Source organism: Muscardinus avellanarius (genome assembly GCF_963383645.1).
Source record: "Muscardinus avellanarius genome assembly, chromosome: Y".
NCBI classification, from domain to species: domain Eukaryota; kingdom Metazoa; phylum Chordata; class Mammalia; order Rodentia; family Gliridae; genus Muscardinus; species Muscardinus avellanarius.
The window spans coordinates 8,371,528-8,389,176 of record NC_137809.1 but is presented as its reverse complement, the minus strand read 5'-3'; the positions used below and the strand labels follow the sequence as shown (position 1 = coordinate 8,389,176).

The window sequence follows — 17,649 nt, the reverse complement described above, 5'->3', positions numbered from 1 at the left end:
GCATGTGCCACTGTGTCTGGCTTATAAATAATCTTTAATATTTAACTCTAGGAATCCTGTTCAGGTATGTGGACTTAAAAAGGAAAACCCTGTGCCAGGCGTGGTGGCGCACGCTTGTAATCCCCATGCTTGGGAGGCTGAGACAGGGGGATCGTGCAGGTCTGAAGCCAGCCTCAGCTACTTAGTGAGGCTCTCAGCAACTTAGTGAGACCTGTTTCCAAATAAAATATTTTAAAAAAGGTCTGGGAAGCCAGGCGTGGTGGCGCACGCTTGTAATCCCTGCGCTTGGGAGGCGGAGACAGGAGGATCGCGCAGGTTCGAAGCCAGCCGTGCTGGTATAAGAGTCCCTGTTTCAAAAATATAAAATAGGTCTGGGAGTGTAGCCCGGAGGAAGAAGGGCTTCCAGGAACCCCAGTACCACCATAAAAAAAAAAAAAAGGTCTGGGAGTATAGCCCAAAGGTAGAAAGCCCCTGGGCTCCACCCCCAGTACCACAAAAAAAAAAAAAAAGAAAGAAAAAAGGAAAACCCTGTCTGCCGTCATTACTTCCTTTTCCTCGGCATCTGCGTGAAGATTTCCCACGCAGGAAATTGGCTAAGCTTAAAGTAAGCGGAGCCCTGAGGGGAAGTGTTGTCTCTGGCCAAAGTACTCCCCTACTCTTAAATATTCTTTCATAACTATTATTATTTTGGTAATGATTCTTTTAACTTTCCACATGAATTGCTCTGGTGATGTAAGATCAGGACTGTGAGAGAAACTGAGTCTGTGGAAAATAAATTTTCTAGTAATTTGTCTAAGCCTCTAAACGCCCTTGGATTTGCTCAAATGGTAATAAAATCTAGTCAGAATACAGATGCTGTGGAAGCATTCCAGCTACAGCAATTACAAACGCAGACTTCCCCTCTATCTCTGACCTTCATTCTAATAATTAAACCTATAGTAAAAGCCTTAAGAGTCAGCTGAAACCATTAGCCCTAAAAACTTGTAAGCGAGGCAACTGGTGCCTCTGTTTACCCCCTCTCCTTGTGATCCTGCATAGATACAGAGAAGATAAACTTTGTGTGTGACATCAAAGCGGCCTAGTTGATGAGCAGCCAATACTGCCCAATACAATAGAGCCAAAGGCCAGGAAGATTCTTGACCTTTACACCCAGTATGTGCACTGCCCGAGACAGGGAGGTGCCACGTGGTTAAGAAATGAATATGTCAGAACAAAGGACAGATATAATAAATGTGTAAGTGTGAAAGAAAGGAAATATGGTGAGAATAAGAAAGCATTTTTGTATGAAGAAGAGCTTATCCTAAGATTGTCCCAAATGGGAAAGAGAGAATCAGGGTAATCAGAAAAGAAAAGGAAGTTGCAGAGGGTTTGTGATAGGAAAATGGATTATTAAAAGAGGAATAAGCTTCTAATAAGCCTATTGTTTGAGGAAAAGTGCTCAGCAGCTAGAGAAGTACATCTGACAACTAAATCTAAAAACTTCATGTTATTTTTTGGTGTTTATCTGCTCAACTGTGTTGTGAGCTTGTTTAAGCTTTCAGACTTTAGATGGCAATGCAGATGAAACCTCGGAGACCTCTATCGCATCCCCCTGGATCGCCATATCTCCCCATGCCTGCCATATGGACTAAGCCCTAGAAACAGAAAGTTCCGAAAAAAGTTAAAGGAGATTCCAAGAGAGGCCGTATTCTCCAAGCCCTGGGCGTGCCTGTGCCTTCTGGAATTTGCCCTTTGGAGCTGCCTGTCTGCAAGAGCAGGGGGCTCAAGGACAGGGGGCTGGATCTGGTCACAAGATCTGGAGCTAATCTCTTGAATGCCGGACTAGTGTCTTTTTACTTTGTTTACATGTCCTTCACTATTGTTTTGTGGTGATTACACTCCTTTTTTTTTTTTTTTTTTTTACTATTAATCTCACTGGTGAAGGATATAAATTTTCCTGGGTTCTTGTAATAAAGTGTCAATTGCACTAAAGGCATTTGTCCATGTCAGAATCTTTCCCAGAGAGGAATCTCCACTTTTAGTGCCATGGATAATAACTTAAAGGAGTTTATTTCATAAAAAGGGAAAAAAATCGCTGCAGATAAATGGCTGCAGAACTGCACCCGAAGCCTTTGCACACCTTTCTGAGAAAACCCGATCTCGAACGGACTGGACTCAGTGGCCATATTCAGTGCTGGATTTATTATTCCCGACTGAGCCAGTCTGTCGCTCCTGTCCTCTTCTGAAAACTAAACCAAACCAAAACAAAACAAAAATCCAAAAAATCCTTTGCATTTACTTCATACCAAACTTAGTACTCTTGACTAACCTAGGCATAGTACCTGGGAGGCTGAGACAGGATTGAAGCTTCAAAACTAGCTTCAGAAATTTAGCAAGACCCTGTTTCCAAATAAAAATAAAAATAAAAAAGGGTTGGGAGTATAGTTTGGAGGTATAATGCCCCTGAGTTCAATCCCTAGCTCCACAAAAAATAAAAACAGCAACATTAACAACAAACCCCCCTAAACCCTGACCATGTTACCCTTTTAATTCATCCTATTCGTCCTGCATTTATATCTTCCTTTACCTGTGTATAAATTTGATTTCCAAAGAAAGAATGCACAACGGAAATAAGTCTTGCACTGTGGTGCATGTGTGTAATGGCAGTTCTTGGGAGGCTGAGATGGAAGATCACAGGTTGAAGGCCAGCCTCAGCAACTGATCTGTTTCAAATAAAAGGGCTGGGGGTAGCTCAGAGCTAGAATGCCCCTGGGTTCAATCCCCAGTAATAACTCAATTCTCTTCTCTCTCTCCTCTCTCCTCTCTCCTCTCTCCTCTCTCCTCTCTTCTCTCTCTCTCTCTCTCTCTCTCTCTCTCTCTCTCTCTCTCTCTCTCACTCACACACACACACACACACACACACACACACACACACACACACACACACAAATTCCAGAAGGCTGGGGATGTAGGTTGGTGGTAAAATGTAAAATGGACCTGGGTTCAATCTGCAGTACCATACACATGCACAAAAAGGAATAATAGAATGTTGACATCATAAAGCCAGGTATGGTAGTGCACACTTGTAATCACAGTCCTTGGGAGGCTAAGACAGAAGGATCACAGGTTCCAGCCTCAGCTACTTTGAGGCCCTCCACAACTTAGTGAGACCCTGTTTCAAAATAAAAAATAAAATAGGGCTGGGAATGTAACGAGGAGGCAGAATGACCCTGGGTTCAATCCCCAGAACCACCAAGCAAAAACAAAAACACAAAAAAACATGCAAAAAATCTAATCATATTTAGATTAAACCTGAGTCTGTTCTTAAATATTACATCTTAGGAAAACATACCCATGGTCTATAGATACCTGTAGGTATTATAGCTATAAATGCATTCTGCTTAGGTGAGGAGGAGGGAGGGTGATTCTCTGTAGGAAAGAGCAGACCTCCAGTGAGTTAAATTCCAGATGATCACTCCACCCAGTAGCAATTTTTTGTTTGTATGGTACTGAGGATTGAATACAGGAACATTCTACCTCCAAGCTATACTCCCAGCCCTATTTATTTTTTTTATTTTAAAATAAGATCTGGGGCTGGAATGTAGCTCAGTGGCAAAGCACCTGTTTTGCAAGTGTGGCACTCTGGGTTCAATCTCTGGTTCCAAAAAAGACCAAAAAAAAAAAAAAAAAAACCCTTCAAAATAAGATCTAAATTGCAAGCTGGGCATGGTGGCACACACTTGTAATCCCCATGCTTGGGAGGCTGAGACAGGAGGATTGTGTAGGTTCAAAGCCAGCCTCAGCTGGCCTAAGAGACCTTGTTTCCAAATAAAATAGAAAATAGTTCTGGGAGTGTAGCCCAGAGGTAGAAGGTCCCTGTGTTTCATACCCAGTACCACCAAACAAACAAACAAACAAAAAAATCTAAGTTGCTGAGAATCTTATTAAGTTACTGAGCTTGAACCTGTGATACTCCTATCTCAGCTTCCCAAGTGCTAGGATTACAGCTGTGCATCACCACACCCGGCTCCCCAGGACCAACTTCAAACCCAGTGTTTTAAACTGAAGCAGGCACCATCTGCAAATCACCCAGGAAGGGTGCATTGAAGCAGCACCTGGGGAAAGGGGTGAAGGTCAAGTACCTTGTGGAGTTCTCATCCTGGATGAGCAGGGGAGGTTTGTCTGTCAGCTTCTGGGGGGCGAACTGAGGCGAGGGGGAGCGCGAGGATTCCATGGCGGGCGGCCGCAGGTGCTGGGACGTGGAAGGGAGCGCTGCTTCTAGCCCGGGACAGGACGTGTCCTCACTCACATGCTGGCTATCACACTCAAGCGCAGGGACCTTAGCAGTGTCCTGGGGCTGTGCACCGCTCAACACCGACGGGCTTGGCGAGAGTGGCAGCTGTGTTACACCTGCATCCAGGGACGCAGGGGGCAGCGATGGGAAGGGCTTGCTAGGGACAGCCAGGTGCGTGTCTGCGGCTGTGCTGTCGGGGGCCCTCAGCTTCCTGGGCTCGCGCTTGGGTGGTGGCGGCCTCTGTGGGCCTGGCCTCTTGGGGAGCACAGGGGCCGTGCTCACTGGCTGTGAGTCCTGTCCCTGAGCTTGTGGGGGAGAAGGGGCGTCCTGGCCTTGCGTTCCCGCGTCTGCCTGCTCGTTCTCCTCTGAGTACCTATAATCACAAGGTAGAGTCTCTGCTCGGCCCGGCCCTCTAGGAACGGTGCTGGGGTTTCCTGAGTGTGGGGTGACTCAGACGATGTGGACGGGATCCATGGGTCCTGATTGGGTGGGTCCTGCGGTCTTACTGGATGGACTTCCGGGAACTGCACATCTGCTTGTCTGGAGGAAGGACGAAAAAAAAATTAATGAAGGATTGCCATTGACGCCTTCTCTCTACAAGCACCGACACCCGTATCTTGAGAATCCCCTTAAACCATGCCAAGGACTTGCTGTGGGTTGGATTTGGAAGCCCCCCCCCCCAAAAAAAAAAGCCCAAGTGTTATGGAATGCAACAGATGCCCAGTGACTGAATCACTCGATGAGGGATTACTAATTTGAGTGAATTTACAGGCAGGTGGGGCATGCTCCTAAGGAAGTAGGTGAGGCAGGCCATGGCCTTGAAGACATTTCTGTTCCTGGGTCCCTTTGTTTTACTCCCTACTTCGTGGCTGGCTGCAGTAGCTTTCTTCTGCCACTGCCTACCATTACAATGATTGGTGGCTGCTGACCATGGACTGACCCTCTGAAACTGAGTCAAAATAAACTTTTCCTTCCCTAAATTGCTCTGGTCAGGTATTTTGGTTGAAGCAGCAAAATGCTGCTGATAGATGCCAAAGTTAAATCTATAAACATTTTCTCACACCTTGTCTCCACCAGTCTATATACTGTAGGGTGATGACCCCTGATTCAGAGCAGACAACATAAGGCACTGTTAGTAGATTATACGATGGAACATGAGGCATTAAAGACACATGCACACAGGCCAGTTACACATCTCTTAAAGATAACGTTATAAACATTTTAGAAAGCCATGTTTGTAGTCAAGCATTATGGGAACTGAACCTAGAGACATTCTACCCCTGAGCTAACCCCCCCTCCAGCCCTATTTTTAATTTTTTTCTATCTTTTCTTTCTTGTTTGTTTGTTTTCAGTACTAGGGATGAAACCCAGGGGCATTCTACCTCTGAGCTATATCCCCAGCCCTATTTTTTAATCTTTATTTGAAACAGGGTCTCAGCTGAGTTTCAAAGGGCCTCACTAAGTAGCTGAGGCTGTCCGCGAACCTCAATCCTTCTGTCTTAGCCTCCCAAATGCTGGGATTACAAGTGTGCACTACCCCGCCTGGCTTATTTTATCTTAAAAAAAATTTACTGGTGCATTGTAGTCGTACAACTTAATGGAGTACAAAATGGTAGAGGCATACATGCAGGTGTTGCTAAGTTTCCCAGGTTGGCCTCAGACCTGCAATCCTCCTGTCTCAGCCTCCCAAGAAAAGGGTTTACGGGCATGAGCCACTGTGCCTAGCAAACAACATATTCTGAGTAATGACTTTGAACAAAATAGTCACTAAAAACCATGCTTTGGACTGGTTCTTAGCTTCTTTCCTGGCCAAAGGACTCCAGGGACTCAGTTCTACCTTATTAAAGAAGTATTCTCTACAGGATTTGAGGGCTATGTCCTCTAGGGGAGTAGTATGTCCTGCATCATAGCTTCTGTCCTAGAAGGCTAGTACAGGCTCTTCACCTCAATATTTTTATTTAGACTTATATTTGTACAGTAATCTCTGGAACAAGTTTGTCCTCCACCTTGCTTGCTTTTTTTTTTTTTTTTTTTTTTTACTCCCTACCCCACACTTGCAAAGTCAATGCTGTAAAATTACTAACTGGTTTTAACTGTCCCAGATGATAAGAATCTAGAATTCCTGGGTCACATATAACACATTCAAAATAAAGGACCAAAAACTGGGAGGCTCAGACAGGAGAATCACAGATTCAAAGCCAATCTCAGCAACTTAGTGAGACCCAAAGAATCTTAGAGAAACCTAGTTTCAAAATAAAAAAGTAAATAAAATAAGGTGGGGCTGATCAGAAAGGAGAGATCCCAAGGAAAGGAGATGGAGACTGAGCAGGAAAAAAGGATCTCAAAGCAGAAAGAAAAAAACCTCAAAGTTGGTTGGCAAGAAAGAGAAGGGTCTCAAGAGGAAAGAGGAGAGGACTCAAGGTTGACTGAGCAGAAAGGGGAGGGTTTCAAAGCAGAAGGAAAGGAGAAATCAAGGTAGGGTGAGCAGGAAGAGGAAGCTCCCAAGATGTAAAGAGGAGGGACTAAAGTTTAGCTGAGTTAGAAGAGGGTAGATCTCAGAAATTCAAAATGGGTTGAGCATGAAGGAGTAGGGTCACAAGATGAAAAACTAGGGAACTCAAGATTAAACAGGAAGAGGAGAGTCTGAAGATAGAAGGAAGAAAAATCAATATAGGTTGAGCAGAAAAGGGAAGGATAGGGAACTGTTGGGTAATAGAGCAGAAGGCTAGAATCTCAAGGGAGAACATTTGGGAATTCAACTAGGTTGGCTAAGCAAGAAGGGGAGGGTGTAAAGCAAAGGGAAGGAGTAACTGAAAGTTGAATGAGCAGGAAGAGGAGGGAATTTACTGACAAAAAGAAGGGAAGTCAGGATGGGGAAAAGGAAAGACAAACATTTTATATTTTTGCTTCTGAAATTATTGAATATTAAGTCAATTTACAATTAGCTATATATATTTTTTCTTTTGCAGCACTGGGGATAGAATCCAGGGCATTCTACCTCTGAGTTATACCCCCAGCCCAATTTTTTTTTTTTTTTTAGTCTTTGTGTGTGTGTGTGTGTGTGTGTGGTACTGGGGTTCCTGTAAGCCCTTCTACCTCTGGGCTACACTCCCAGACCTATCTTATACTTTTTTAAAAATTTGGAAACAGGGTCTCTTAAGCCAGCGCAGTTGGCTTCGAACCTGCACGATCCTCCTGTCTCTGCCTCCCAAGTGTGGGGATTACAAGCGTGCACCACCATGCCCAGCTTTTTTAGTCTTTTTATTTTTTTTATTATTATTTTTTGATACTGGGGATGGAACCCAGGGGCATTCTAACTGAGCTATACCCCCAGTCCTGTTTTTCATTCTTTATTTTGAAACAGGGTCTGACTGAGTTGCAAAAGGCCTCACTAAGTAGCGGAGGCTGTCTGCAAACCATGATCCTCCTGTCTCAGCCTCCCGAATATAATGGTGTGAGATGTACCCGTGGGTTCTTGTTCTTAGCTATTTGTAGAAAAGAATAGCCAGAACTCTATTTCTGTAAGCTTAAGCAATTTTATTATTACAAAGGCAAAAAGAAGGGACAGACTTTACAAAGCATTGCATTAAAGAAATAAATGCAGTAGAGTAACCTGAAAATAAGTTACTGAAGTTTTTGGATACAGAACAGTTTTAATAAAGACACATTATCCTTCATCTTGCCTAACCAATAATCAATCTTCTGACCTAGGGGTGTGCCTGCCCACTAACTCTGTGCAGGCCCCTTTATTATGATTATGGGGATTATAATTATGGGGATTGCTTGCTAGACCAAAAGCCTTCTTCCTGCCTTGATGCAGTTGTAGGCACAAGTCTTTGTTAAGCAGGGGTTATGTGGTTTCTGCTCCCTTTTGGTATCTATCTGCCCCTTTAAATTTCAGCCTATCTGCTAGAAGTTATTTATTATGTAAACCTGTCCTTTAAAATAAGAAGGCTCTGAGCTCCCACTCTTTGGTGTTCTTGCTAATTACTTTTGGTTCTGGGTGGGGGCGTGAGGGGGGACTCTGCAGGGTTCCTTCCCTGCCTGAGTGCCTGTGTTGCATCCAAGCTCTGACTACTCTCTGTATTTTAAATTTAATGCCAAAGCAATTGAAATCAATTTTGAAATTGAAGGGCCAACATGACTCCATCTTAAATAGACTACATTTTGTTACAACTCAATGGTGTTACTCTGAAATTATGTATGTGCCAAACCCTGTTTAACCTTTGCACTGTTTTCCTAAAATTGTAACCTTTTAATGTATGTTTTCCTGAAATTGTAACTACCCCTTAAATGTAATCACCACTCTTCCTCCTTTCTTTGTTCTCCAATAAACCAGATAAACTGCAGATAAACTGCTCAGTACAAAGTGGATAAACAAGATAACCCCCATCTGCACTTACAGGTAAACTGCTTAGTACAAAGTTCAATCCCTCCCTTGGGGAAACCTAAAGAAGACAAACTGATTTCCAGATATGGAGATAAGAGGTGGCTAGCCAACCCAAAACTGACACTTGTCTCAGTTAAGGGGGCTTAGTCAATTAAAAAAAAAAGGTCAAATATAGTTAAGGGTTTTATAGTTTTCCTCCATAAAAAGGGGTCTGGCTGACTGGAGGGGCATGCAGCTCTAACAATTAACTTGAGAGTCTGCAGCCCCAGCTAGCTGGTAATTTTCCTTTTATGTTAAATTCTTTTAAATTCTTTTTATTTTTATTTTTTTGGTGCTACTGGGGTTCCTAGAAGCCCTTCTACCTCCGGGCTACACCCACCCAGAGACCAATTTTATATTTTTTTATTTGAAAACAGGGTCTCCTAAGCCAGCGAGGCTGTCTCCAAACAGCAGGATCCTCCTGTCTCCTCCTCTCAAGGACAGGGATTAAAGTGTGCGCCACCATGCCCAGCTTTTAAATTCTTTTTAAAAAAATTTTTTTTTATTGGTGCATTATATTGAAGGGTACGAGAATCGCCCACCAACCCAAATATCGAAGGACTCACAAGAGATGTAAAATGCAAGCGAGGTTATTGTGCTGCAGCTCTGTCCCGGCTAGCCAGGGGTCGAGACCAAGACACTATGGCCGAGGTTCGACCCCTCCCCACTCCACGCTCTGAATTTTATATCCCTAGGAGGGAGTGGTTACACATGAGGGAGTGGTTACACAAGTCAGAGCCCGCCAACCTTAGAATACAACCAATCAGATACAAGGACAAGTACAACCAATAATTTTAAAACATGCATCCACACACGTCAGAGCCTGCTCTGCCTTTCCTACCCACCTTGGCTGGGCCAGGCTTATCTCTGCACTGAAGAACAGATTATCTCTGCACTGGAGAGCAGATTAGCCTGGCCTTGTTTGCTGATCTAGCTCAGAGATATGGGGATGGGGTCCCATTTACAAAGACCTTGGCCGGCAAGCTGGAGATTAGAGGCTTTGACCTTGTGGGTCCCCTACCCTCGTCCTTGAATCCTGCAACCTGGGCAGCTGGGCTTATGGATCTTCATTCTATTTCCAATCCTACCTTACTTCTATATCTTAACTCTATATTTTAATACCTTATTTCTAATCCTAATATGGAAGAAAACTTCTCTAGTTAACCTCTCATACTGGGGGGGGGGCGCTTCTTCCAGCCTACAGCATAGAGGACATGTAGGGGTGCTGGAAAGCACCCCTACAATCCCAAAGGTCAAACTTAAAAGCTGATTAATGGAAGCCTTCATTTCAGAGACACAATAGGATATATATCTCATTTTTGTTAGATCAAACATAGTAGCCAGGTCTTAAATTTCTTTATATATCTCTAAGGGTTTTCTGTACATTGACCCATGTTTATGCTGGCCTTACTCTGGTAGTCCATTGACCCAATTTTGTATTGGACTATGCTGGTAACTATAAGTCTATGTGAGCTAACAGTATTGATAAAAATTAGATAGTTTTATCTTTTAGATAACAATATTAGCAATTTTATAATTTTAGAGAACATTAACAATAAAAATAAATGTGTTACCTGACCATCAGCTGTATTTTCTTATACAATAAGAAATTTATTCAGTCAGGAGAAACAGATTTGCAAACCAGGTCTTAAGGCTAAATCTCTGAGTTAAAAGACAAAAATCTTATTGGTCAGTTCACATACAAATATAAAACTCATACACCTTTAACCTTGACTTTTGATTCTAAAATCTTTTAGCACATTTAGATGACTCTAGATACATAACACATTTAGTTTTTAGATATAGACATATTTAGTCACAGGTATAGATACAATTTGTTTACATCTTTTACCCACTAATTTATCCCTTCTAATAACCAGCCAGTGGATTAAACAATTATTTTAACAAAACAAATCTTTAGAATGACATTACAACTTAAACATCTATTACCAGGAAGACAATATGACGGTAGTTGTCTTACCTGAAGAAACCAAAGTATGTTCATCTTTTAGTGACAATTTTGAAATTTTTAGCAAACTAAAACCTTTAGCAATTTAAGCCACATGAACTAAGATGTTTTCTTACTTTTGTTTATTTTAATAAAGTTTTTCTCCAAGAACAACAACAAAAAAAACTGCTAGAGATTGAGCCTCCAGGATTGAGCCAGTATCAAGAATAAGCCTATATATGTAGGCCAAACAATAAAATCTTTTTATTTCTGAGCCATCAGGCTAGAGTTATATTATTTTAAACATTGACCTTGGTCAGACAAAGCTAACCCTTAGTCTAGTTAACACCAAGTGTTAAAACACAAACACCTGTACTTAGAAAAACTATCACATAAATTTTTATAACAGTTTAGGCTAAAGATAAAAACAAGCTGTATTAGTCCAATTTTTTTTTTTTTTTTTTTTTTGTGGTACTGGGGTTCCTGGAAGCCCTTCTACCTCCGGGCTACACTCCCAGACCTATTTTTACATTTTTATTTGGAAACAGGGTCTCCTAAGCCAGCGCGCGTGGCTGGCTTCGAACCTGCGCAATCCTCCTGTCTCTGCCTCCCAAGCGTGGGGATTACAAGCGTGCGCCACCACGCCCAGCGAGTCTAATATTTAATACCAATTATACAAAGGAATTTTAGTCTACAGCTATGTACCAGGTAAAGAATTAACTAATAATGTCAGCACTGATTGCTTTGAGTTGGTGATATAGTTTTAAACTCAGCCCTTAAAAGAAAACTGGATATGGACAGATTGTATGGACAGATGGAATTCTAAACTCTCCTCTCCAGTTGGTCTAAGGAGGCCTGCAGGTAAAACCAATTGGAAACTAATCTGGCAGCACTAAGACCCTGAGGATTTCAGGCTGCTGCAGCTGTACCTGGAATGCTCTGGCTTCATAGTGGCCAGGCTTTTTGCATTTTGGGAATTGTCTCCACCCTGCAATCATTAAAAGACTCTAGGTGGTCTCTGAAGTTAAAGAACAGCTGAAGATAAGGTACTTTTATCTATTTTTCCTCCTTTCCAAATAGATCTAGTTGCCCAATAATGTTATTGAGGAGATAGAAAGAAAATAGGCAGATAGGGAAAAGGCCTTGGTAGAAAAAAGTTAATTTCCTGAGTTCCCTGAGGGGCGACAAATGTCTGAAACTCCAAAGGCTCAGAGATAAGAAGACCAGAGCTTCAGAAAGCAATCCTGAGTTTCCAGAGAGACAACAGATACCTGAAACTCTAAAGGTTCAGAGATAAGAAGGTCAAAGCTTCACAAGGCCATCCTGAGTTTCCTAATCAACAAACCCACCCAGCAAGTCTGGCATTCCTGAAAGGAGACCCTTCAAAGAACTTGCAAATGTCCTATGCAAATTCTCCTTGGAGTCACCCTAACCACAAATGGACTTGCAAGCAGCCAGGCATCAGCCAGTCAGATGGCAAAAGCAGGGACTTCCCTCTCAGGACCCCCTCCCCTTTTGGGGAGCTGTTCTCTCTCGCAGGTCCTGTTGGCCCTGAGAGAAGGCAGAGTGCATCTGAAGGCACGTGGCTCGGGTGACTCTCGAGTAGTGACCTGAAGTCCTCTGCTGGACATCATGGCTGACCAGGCCCCTAGGGGTGACCTGCAGCTCTTTTCTGGCAGATCACGTGGACTCTGGGAGAAAGTAGTTTGCAACTGATGGGCACTTGGCTCGGGCGACACTCGAGTAGTGACCTGAAGGCAGCTACTGGACCCCGAGTTCCGACCCCCCTATGGGGTGTTCGGCCACTTTTCTCTATTCCCTTCTGGCAGATTGCGTGGACTCTGGAAGAAAGCAGCCTGTACCTGAAGGCAGTTCAGCTTGGGCTACTCTCAAGTATTGTCCTGAAGGCAGCTGCTGGACCCAGAGTTCCAGCCCCTTTGGGGTGTTCAGCCACCCTCCCCCCATTCCCTGCTGCTTCCAATAAACCTTTTACTCCCCTTCCTGAGGTCTGCAGGTGTCATTCTTCCCTCACCGTAGACAAGAACTCGCAGGGGTTTTCTCGCAAGAAACCCCCGTTTCATTTTGGAGGTCCCACCGAGACATCATTTTCCACCGAGATTTCATCTACAGAGGGTGAGTAATCGCGTGGATCTCTCGGTTTCCTAGTTTTTCTGTAGGATGTTTTCTGTAGCTGCTGAAAATTTCAGTAATACTCCATCTGAGCGGAGATTAACTAGTTGTGCCTTTACTCGATCCTAGTGAAGATGCTTTGTACCTTTGGAAGAAAATGTAGCTCACAGATAATATCAGAAATCCCTCTCCAGAGAAATAGACAAAGGGAAAGATTGGTAACTTAAAATGTGCTCTAACATCGGGCTTATTTTATTTTATTTTATTTTTTTATTTATTTTTATTGGTGCACTGTATTCATACATCATAGTAGGATACATACTTTTGTAGACATACATGCACACTTTTCCCAGTCAGCCCCCACCCAATCCCCACCCCATTCTCTCCCCATCCCTCCCTCCCATGCTTGGCTTAGTAGTTGACATCTAGTATTATGGCAATTTATCTAAAATTAAAAATGATAATCTCACATAACAGTTTCATTTGTCTGATACCAAGCTTTTGATGACTTAAAGATAACATTTCAATATTTCTTTTTGCTTTCTTTCTTAGCAGAGAATATTTTTTTCTATTTTTTAGGTGAAACTATCACATATTTATATATTTACTTTTCAGAAAAAAATCTATCCTACTATAGAATATGGACTCTAGGTACCCAAAACGATCATGAAAAAGAACAAAGCTAGAAGATATATATTTTCTGATTTCAAACCATATAAAGCTACAATAATTGAAACAGTGTAGTACTATTCTAAAGGCAGATATATAAACCATTGGAGTTAAATAAAAGCCTAGAGCTAAATTCTTCCCTATATTGTCAAGTTATTTTTGACAAGGTTTCCATGAACATTTGGTGGTGGAAATATTAATCTTTTAACTAAATATTGTTAAAAAATAAAAATTACATGGAAAAGATTAAAATTGGACCCTTACCTAATCCCATATACAAATATTAACTCAATATAGATAATAGACCTAAATATAAATCTTAAGACTATAAACTTTTAGGAGAAAATCTGGGTCATTAAACCTCACAACATTGAAATTGGCAGTGATTTCTTGGTTATGATTTCAATGGCACAGGCAACAGAGGAGTATACAAACTCCCTAAAAAAAAAATATTGTATATCCAAAGACAATGTAAACAGAGTTAACAGTTACTAATAGAATGGGATAAAATATTTCCAAATGCTATATCTGAAAGTATATTAATATTCCAACTAGAAATCCTAGAAATTAACAACAATAAAGGCAAACAATACCATTTAGAGATAGGTAAAAGACTAACATAAATAATGAATCTCCACAGATAACCAATCTTAATTGTCTGTTGGATGGAAACTCTTGTTTCTCTGGTTCTGGTGTGTGTTACCTATTTCTTCTTTGTAGTTAATCTCTGAGTATTTTCTCTAGTGCTGGTTTTGAAGACATAAATTCCTTCCGTTTCTGTTTGTCATGGAAGCTTCTTATTTCTCCATCTAATTTGATAGAAAGTTTTGCTGGGTAGGAAATTTTTGGCTGGAAGTTGTTTTCTTTCAGAGTTTGGAATATGTTACTCCAAGCCCTTCTGGCTCTCATAACTTGGTTTGGGAAGTCTGGAGTGATTCTAATTGGTTTGCCTCTGAATGTCACTTGGCCCTTTGCTTTTGTTGCCTTTAAGATTCTCTGCTTGGCTTCCACATTGGTCATTTTGACGATTATGTGGTGTGGGGATCCTCTTCTCCGATCCTGTCTAAAGGGAGTTCTATAAGTTTCCTGGACCTGTGTATCGACCTCTTGCTCTACTTACTACTTAAAACTGAGGAATTACCTAGCATTTAGGATACTGCTAAGACAGAGAGAGGTTTGTGTGGCCTTTCTCTGTTCGCATGAAGTTCCCTATACTCCTAAAGCCAGTGGTCCAGCTGGGGGCATCCAGCATGGACCACATTGAGCAGTTTTAGTGGTTTCACTGTCCACCAGAAAACTGGGGCACATGTGGAGTTAAGCCACCTCCCCCCTGCTATGCCTGGAATTCACAGTGCTTATCCCGTCTCTCAATGAGGTTTTCTGGCTGAAAAGATTGCCATTTCCCAAAAAAAAAAGGTCTTATTAATTTGTTTCCTTTTATCTATTTCACTTCTGAGGGGCCTCTGAGCTTCCAGCAGCTGAGCGTGGCCTTCTCCTTGAGCTGCCTCTTCCCCAAGGGCTTTTCTTATGCAAATGGAGCTGTAGCTGCCTGCAGAATGCCAGACAATGTCCCCCCAGGTGTGGCCATCATCCAGCAAGATCTACCTGGCTAAACTTTTACTAGGTTTATTTTTCTCTTTTTGAGCTTTTGGAAAAGCTTACCCATTATGGCTTCCACTACTTGTTGGTGACCATGACCTGCCATAGTGACCAACAGGGTGCACGTGGCCACAGTTGCTAATGGCCACGCTTCCTAGACCCTGTCACTAAAAACAAACTAGCCTATCTTCTAAGAATCTGTTTTTAACCACAGAAAGAAAAAAAAAATTACTTCCATTTGCTGGCTTGCATCTCCTGTTTGGGGAGCTTTCTCTGTCCATCTACTCTCCTTTAGCTTATTTCCTTAGAATCTGTTTTCCATGGCTGGGGGAAAAAACTCACTGCTATTTAGAAATGGGTGCTGGCTAGAGTCTCCTGTTTGGGAATTTTTCTGGAGGTAGGCCATGCGCATTTCTCTTAGATTTAACCTTGTATAGGGCTTTTAAAAGTGTGCCATCTGTGATGTGGGCAGAATGGCTGGGCATTTATTGGGCCTATCAAGCCTACACTATTTAAAGGGGTTTCTTCCTGGAGGGGATTTGACCACAGGCTACATTCTTGGTCAGGGGTTCCCCGTGAACCAGAATTGCCTCCCAGGTGCCAGACAATCACGGTCATTCTGGGGGAACTCCTTATCGCTCCAGGAAGGTACATACCTTTTGGGGTGCAGTGGTACTAGGACCACTGGTGAGATGCTCTGAAAGTCACGTTCAGAGCTGCCGTGATGCAAAGGCTGCTCTATAGCTGTTTTAAAGCTCACCAGCTCACCAGCTGGAACTAAAACTGCTGCTGTTCCCCACTGGCCCACTGAACAGAAAGTCCTGTGAAAATTACTGAGCCACGTGCTCCACATTGCCCCACAATGTTGGGCGCCAAAAATGTTACGGATTGGGAGAATATGGTTTGGAGAAGCCATTCCCCGGGAACCCCTACTAGGGCCCCAGACATACTTACCCCCAACCTATAACAAAACCCCAAACGACCCCAAACAGAAGAAAAACTGTGGATTCTTGTCCTAAGCTAAGAATAAATATACATAGTTTGGACAGGAATCGTTGGTGACTTCATTTCAGGTCTCCCCCATATACTATCCCGAAAATAGTATAGGCTGTGAACTTTTTCCCGTATTTCTATCTTTGTAATAATGAACTCATTTAAGTTTTTGGCAAAAGTTCAGGCTAGTTTATATAGATCCTGGTCCAGAACAAGAACTTGCAGCTATGGGAAGTTTCCAGGAGCCTAACAGAGTTCCCCAGAAACAGTCACCCCAAAACTGTAACACTTTGATAGAAAAGACAACCATATTCTCATACTAGTAAGTAGAATATCACTGGAATCAGCCTCCAGTATTAAAACAAGCAAAATCTGTGTCCCTAACCAATGCAAAACTACTGGACTTTAGCCCGCCTTCCCTAGATTTGGAGAGCACCTTGGTGCCTGTAAGAAAAATAAATGAGGACTTCCAGGAAGATGGCAACCAAGAAAAGCAGCGTTTACGAGTCCTGCTAACACTTGATCTCTATTGCCACAAAATCAGTGCTTTACATAGCCAGAAAACACTATTAATAAAGAAATAAAAACTATAAATACAAGGAACAGAGAAAAAGAAAAACCAGAGAGGAGAAAAGAAACTGACCCATCTTGCGGCAGCAGGAGCTGTGCCAGCACCATCTTCCCTCAAAGCACCAGGCACCAGAGAGGAAAAGGTAAAAAAGGAGCTGAAGTGAGTAGCTGCAGAACAATCGGCTGTAATTCAGCAGTTCTTTCAGTGCAAAGACTATCTAAAACTTCCAGTGGAGAAGCTCAACATGCCCTCCAGGGATTCAAAGCAGAGCTCAAAACAAGAAAGGAAATATGCCAGCCTCATGGCTGAGGGCATGGCAGCAGCACCTTATTGCCAGCAGAGGTGGAGAGCTAACCATGCCCTTGAGAGCTCCAGACCAGCGCACACCAAAAACGTGGGTGAAATTGCGGCTCCTACAAGAGAAATCCCAGGATTGCACCCACAGGGACTCCCACAGCTTTGATAAACTCCTTGATCTGACACTGCAGTTCAACCCAGGTAAGTTGTAGTGGTGGCAGAGATACCATCCATCAACAGATGAATGGATTGCAAAACTGTGGGATATGTACACAATAGAATTTTACTTAGTCATAAAAAATACAATTACACCATTTTCAGGGAAATGGATGGAAGTGGAGGACATTCTGCTAAGTGAGATTAGTCAGTCAAAAAAAATAAGAAATTGGATGCTCTCCCTAATATGTGAAAGCTAGGGAGAAATGGGTCATAGGAGGAACTCTAGATGAATAAAGGAAATCCTATAGAGGAGCAAACAAGGCAACCTAAAGGAGGAGAAAGGAGGGGGGAAGAGGAAAATCTCTAAAACACACAACGTATTTATAGGGGCTCAATGGGTGATGTGTACATATATGTTCACATAAGTTTTTTACCCCAATATGATGTATAAATACAATGCACCAATAAAAAATTTATTTTAAATAAAAAATAAAAACACATCAAAGCCAAAAAAAAGAAAAATAAATGATCTTTTATATCTAGATTATAAGGTCAAATAAAAACTAACCCAATTTCATTTT

General features: G+C 42.3%; 2 protein-coding genes across 2 annotated transcripts in view; one reads left to right on the top strand and one right to left on the bottom strand.

Moving 5' to 3' along the window:
- The window catches only part of LOC308279535 (F-box-like/WD repeat-containing protein TBL1XR1), a gene marked incomplete at both ends in the record, with an annotated part of 935,328 nt that overhangs the window by 771,067 nt on the left and 146,612 nt on the right, over window positions 1-17,649 (top strand).
- Window positions 1-17,649, bottom strand: part of LOC308279546 (protein Shroom2-like) — a gene marked incomplete at both ends in the record, with an annotated part of 142,826 nt that overhangs the window by 26,281 nt on the left and 98,896 nt on the right. The window contains 2 exon segments of the mRNA XM_080719675.1: window positions 4,122-4,680; window positions 4,683-4,813. Coding sequence (XP_080575801.1) covers window positions 4,122-4,680; window positions 4,683-4,813 — 690 coding nt within the window.